Genomic DNA, 5,028 nt, shown 5'->3' with positions numbered 1-5,028 from the left:
ACATAGAGGGTAAATGGGTGTAATAGGGGCTATGGGGGTAAATGGGGCTATGGGGGGATATGGGGGTATAGTGCTATTGGTAATGGGGGATATGGGGATATAGAGTCTATGGGGGATATGGGAGTAAGGGAAATAGGGCTATGGAGGAATATGGGGATATAGGTCTATGGTTAATAGGGGTATGGGAGTAATGGGGGGTTAATAGGGCTATGGGGGGATTATGGGGGGTAAAGGGGGTAATACGGGGCTATGGGGGATGGGATTGGGGGATATAGGGCCCTAGGGTTAACTCGGGAGGAATCAATGGGAAGTAATGGGTAAAGGGATGGGAGGAATAGGGGGATATAGGGTTATGGGGATAATGGGAGAATAGAAGTAAAAAACAAATAGGGATAAAGAGAGAGTCCCAAGCAAAAGAATACGTAGTGTATATGAGTAGAGGGGAGAGAGAGAAGAGAGGAGAGAGAGAGAAATAAAGAGTGAAAAAAGATAAGGAGTGAAACGACAAGAAATGTATAAGAAGATATTGAAAAATTTTAAGAAAGTTGCAACGAAAATGAAAATAGAGAAAAAAGCAAGGCAGAAGAAGAAAAAATGAAGATAGAGAAGAAGAATTGGAGAAGAATTAGAAAAATATGAAAAGGGGGAAGAAAAAGAAAAAGAGGGGAGGGGAGGGGTAAGGATGGGAAGGGAGAGGACAGGAGGGATATGGGGGGAGGATATAGAGGAGGCTAGTGGGGGGTGTAGAGGGAGGATAAGAGGAGAGAGGTAATTGAAAAAGGAAAGAAGAGAGAAGGAATGAAAGGAATTGAAGTAATGGGAGGGAGTGGGAAGGGAAGGGAAGCGGAAAATGGGGAAGGAGAGATAAGGAGGTGGATGCTAGAGGAAGGCGAAGGAGAAAGGGAATGAGAGGAAGTAAAAGTGAAGGGAAAGGGGAAGGGTAACAGTGAAAGCGGAATAATGGAGAGAGGAAATAGGAAGAGGGGCGAATAGGGAGTGAATGGGAGGGAAGGGATAAGGGAAAGGATAGGGGAAGGGAGAGTATAGAGAGAGAGGGAAGTAATAGGGGGGCTAAGAAAGAAAGGGAAAGAAGAGAAGAAAAGTATGAGAAAAGGGAGAGAAGATGATGGGGAGAAAGTAGCAGAAAGAGGTAAAAGGAGGTCACAGTAAATGGGAGAGGAAGAGAGAGAGTATGGGGTAAGAAAAAGAGAAGGAGGGTAAATAGGCTATGGGGGATTATGGTAGGAATAGTAGGGTCTAATGGGGAGTAAAGAGAAGAGAAAGTGGGTAAAGAAGGGGGGGTAATAGGGGGTCAAATAAGAGGGGAAGAAGAAGAAGAGAAGTAGGGGATAAAGAGGGATACTAAAAGAGTGGAGTGAAAGATAAAGGAGAGAGAAGAATAGAAGAGAAGAGAAGAGAAGAGAAGAGAATGAGAAGAGGAATAAAGAAAGAGAAGGAGAAGAGAAGAAAAGAGAGAGAGAAGAGAAGGTAAGAGAAGAGAGAAGGAGAAGATTGGAATAGAGGAGAGAGAGGTATATGATAATAAAGGCAAGGAAAGAAAAGAAGAAGAATAAGAAGAGAGAAAGTAAGAAGAGGAGAAGAGAGAGGAAAAGAAAAAGGAAAAGAAAAAAAAGAAAAGAAAAAAGGAAAAGAAAAAAGAAAAGAAAAGAGGAAGAGGAGAAAAGAGGAAGATAAGAGAAGAGAATATAAAGAGAAAAGAAAGAGGAAGAGAAGAGAAAAGAAGGAGGAAGAGAAGAGAGAAAGAAATGAAATGAAGGAGAAAATAAGAGAAAAGAAGGAGAAGTATGCAGATAGAGAAGGAGAAGGAAGTAAAGAGATGCCGGGTGGCTATATATTAGCTGACTTGTATGGAAAAGCTGATGACACTCCCACTTTTCTTTGGCAAAGGAAAAAAATTAAAAAATAAATAATTAAAGAAAAAGTAAATCTTACAGAGTGTGTCCTGATAAAAACGGTGTTGTTCTGTCAGTTTTGTAGAGCGGGCACCAATCATCACCAAACTCCATCCAGACATTGAGCCACTGACAAGCTGTCTCTGGACCCAATCCTACATCCAATTCTTCATTCATAGAAAAGTTCACCAATCAAATTTATATCTTCCCAATGTGGAGAGAAGGATGTTGTGAATTACTCTTAAGCCATATTTGAAAGCAGAACTCAGTATATACATTTACTATCTATCTATATCAAAGTACATGGCATTCAGGGTAATATTGCAGAGATTCTTAAACAACTATTCTCTACCCTGAAACACCTTCTGAAAAATAAGAATGATTAGTATGCATATGGGCTGCAGTTACTGAACTATTCTTCTAACAGCGAGACGAAGCACGTGCTTGTCTAATTACCATATTGTAGATGTGCATTCTGTTGTCTTACATACTCTACACAATTGTATTTCATGCAAGCTTAAACAAGCAGATGTTGCATTTGCACTTGGATGGATGCAATGTCAGTTACTCAAACAAGATGCTACCACCAACCTTCAGGTACTGCAGACCAAAAACTAAAGTGTCTGTTATCAAAAGTAATTTTCAAACTGTTAATTCAGCCTTTAACTTCAGAATAGTTAATGGTAATTAATGTTGTTATGATCTTTACAAATTGAATCGTGATAGGAAAGTCTGCCACAAGCTTATAAAACTGACTGGAATTCCACTGTCAATTATCTAATTTGAGCTATAGTAATATGGGGGGATATGGGGGATATAGGGTCTATGGGTTAATGGGGGGATATGTTGATAGTGGGGTTAATGGGGGGATATGGGGGTAATAGGGTCTATGGGGTGAATGGGGTGAATGGAGGATGTCGGGTTAATGGGGGCTATGAAAGGCTATGGGGATTATGGAGGTTATAGGGGCTATGGGGTGAATGAGGGTAATGGGGGGATATGGGGATAGTGGGGTTAATGGGGGGTAATGGGGTGAATGGGTGTAATGGGGGAATGTGAGATCAATAGGGGCTATGGGGGTAATGGGGGCATTGGGGGCTATGGGGGGATATGGAGTCAATGGGGTTAATGGGGGCAATGGGGAGATATGGGGTTAATGGGGTTGAATGGGGGGATATGGGGTGAATGGAGGCTATGGAGGTTATAGGGGCTATGGGGGGCTATGGGGTCAGTGGGGCCTATGGGGGTAATGGGTGTGGGGGGGGTCTATGGGGTCAATGGAGTTAATGGGGGCCATGGGTTGAATGGGGGAATGTGGGGTCAGTGGGGGCTATGGGGGCATTGGGGGCTATGGGGGCAATATGGGATGAATGAGGGCTATGGAGGTTATAGGGGCTATGGGGTTAATGGGCGGATATGGGGGTAATGGGGGGATATGAGGTGAGTGGGGGTAATAGGGTCAATAAAGTTAATGGGGGCTATGGGGTGAATAGGGGTCTATGGGGGCTATGGAGGGATATGGGGATAGTGGGGTTAATGGGGGGTAATGGGTGCTATGGGGGCCAATGGGGGGTATCGGGTGAATGAGGGCAATGGGAGGTAATGGGGTGGGGGGGGGCTATGGGGTCAATGGAGTTAATGGGGGCTATGGGGTGAATGGGGGTATCTGGGGGCTATGCGGGTGAATGGGGCCTATGGAGGTTATAGGGGCTGTGAGGTGGGGAGGAGTCTATGGGGTAAGTGGGGGATAATGGGGAATATGGGGGGATATGGGGAGAAAGAGGCTAATGGGGTCTATGGGGATAATGGGAGGCAATGGGGGTAATGGAGGCTATAGGGTGAATGGGGGGATATAGGGGTTATAGAGGTTATAGGGGCTATGGGGTGAATGGGGGGATGTGGGGGGCAATGTGGGTAATAGGGTCTGGGGGGGAAATGGGGGGATATGGGGTCTATAAGGGCTATGGGGGTAATGGGGGGACATGGGGGGTTTGCGGTGAATGGGGCCTGTGGCGTCAATGGGGACTATGGGGGGATATGGGGTGAATGGGGGCTATGGAGGTTATAGGGGCTATAGGATCAGTGGGGTCTATGGGGTCTATGGGGGCAATGGAGTAAGTGGGGTCTATGGGGTTAATGGGGGCAATGGGGTCTATGGGGTCAATGGGGATATGAATGGGGGCTATGGGGTTAATGGGATTAGTGGGGACATTGGGGTCTATGGAGGTAATGGAGCCATTGGGGGTAATGGGGTGTATGGTTTGAATGGGGACTATGGGGTGAATGGGGACTATGGGGTCTATCAGTGCAATGGGGTCAATGTGGTCTATGAGGGTAATGGGTGCAGGGGGGGGCGGGCAATGGGAACAATGGGGTAATGGGACCAATGGGTTCAATGGTGTCAATGGGTCTCTATGGGGCTGGTTTCCTCCCAGTCTCCCCCTTTAACCCCCATCTCTCCCCCACAGGTTCCCTCATCATAGCAGCCGGTTGTTTCATCCCCCTTCGCTCCGTCCGTCTATTGACCCTCCATCGCGGTGGTTCCCACGTCACCATTTGCACCCACGGCCCCATGGGGCTGGGCCGGGGTCTGTCCATCACCGTCCCCCTCCGCCATTGTTCCTGCCGGGCCCATCGATCCCACATCAGAACCTCCATCCCCATCAAGGTGAAGGGCAGGGCGGCTTTCTTCCTCTTGGACGCCAGGGGGCAGCTGGAGAACCCCAAGTTATTCGACATCACGGTCGGGGCCTATAGGAAGTTATAGGGGGGGACAAGATGGCCGGCGACAAGATGGCTGCCGTCAAGATGGCTGCCTTCAAGATGGCCGCCGACAAGATGGCCGCTCTCAAGATGGCCGCTCTCAAGATGGCCGCCTTCAAGATGGCCGCCTTCAAGATGGCTGCCGCCAAGATGGCCGCCTTCAAGATGGCCGCTCTCAAGATGGCCGCCACAAGATGGCTGCCTTCAAGATGGCCGCCTTCAAGATGGCCGCCTTCAAGATGGCCGCCTTCAAGATGGCCACTTTCAAGATGGCCGCTCTCAAGATGGCTGCCTTCAAGATGGCCACTTTCAAGATGGCTGCCTTCAAGATGGCCGCCTTCAAGATGGCCGC

The 5,028-nt window shown here is 47.6% G+C and overlaps 1 protein-coding gene across 1 annotated transcript in view; it reads left to right on the top strand.

Moving 5' to 3' along the window:
• The window catches only part of TMEM223 (transmembrane protein 223), a 6,961-nt gene extending 1,962 nt beyond the window's left edge, over nt 1–4,999 (top strand). Inside the window, exons 2-3 of the mRNA XM_015851003.2 lie at nt 4,382–4,691; nt 4,857–4,999. Of these exons, the coding sequence (XP_015706489.1) occupies nt 4,382–4,680 (299 nt within the window). The 3' untranslated portion in view covers nt 4,681–4,691; nt 4,857–4,999. The remainder of the gene's footprint in view (nt 1–4,381; nt 4,692–4,856) is intronic.
• Nucleotides 5,000–5,028: the final 29 nt, after the last annotated feature.

Source organism: Coturnix japonica, unplaced genomic scaffold (genome assembly GCF_001577835.2).
Source record: "Coturnix japonica isolate 7356 unplaced genomic scaffold, Coturnix japonica 2.1 chrUnrandom628, whole genome shotgun sequence".
In the NCBI taxonomy this organism is placed as follows: Eukaryota; Metazoa; Chordata; class Aves; order Galliformes; family Phasianidae; genus Coturnix; species Coturnix japonica.
This window is presented reverse-complemented; position numbering and strand designations above follow the sequence as displayed.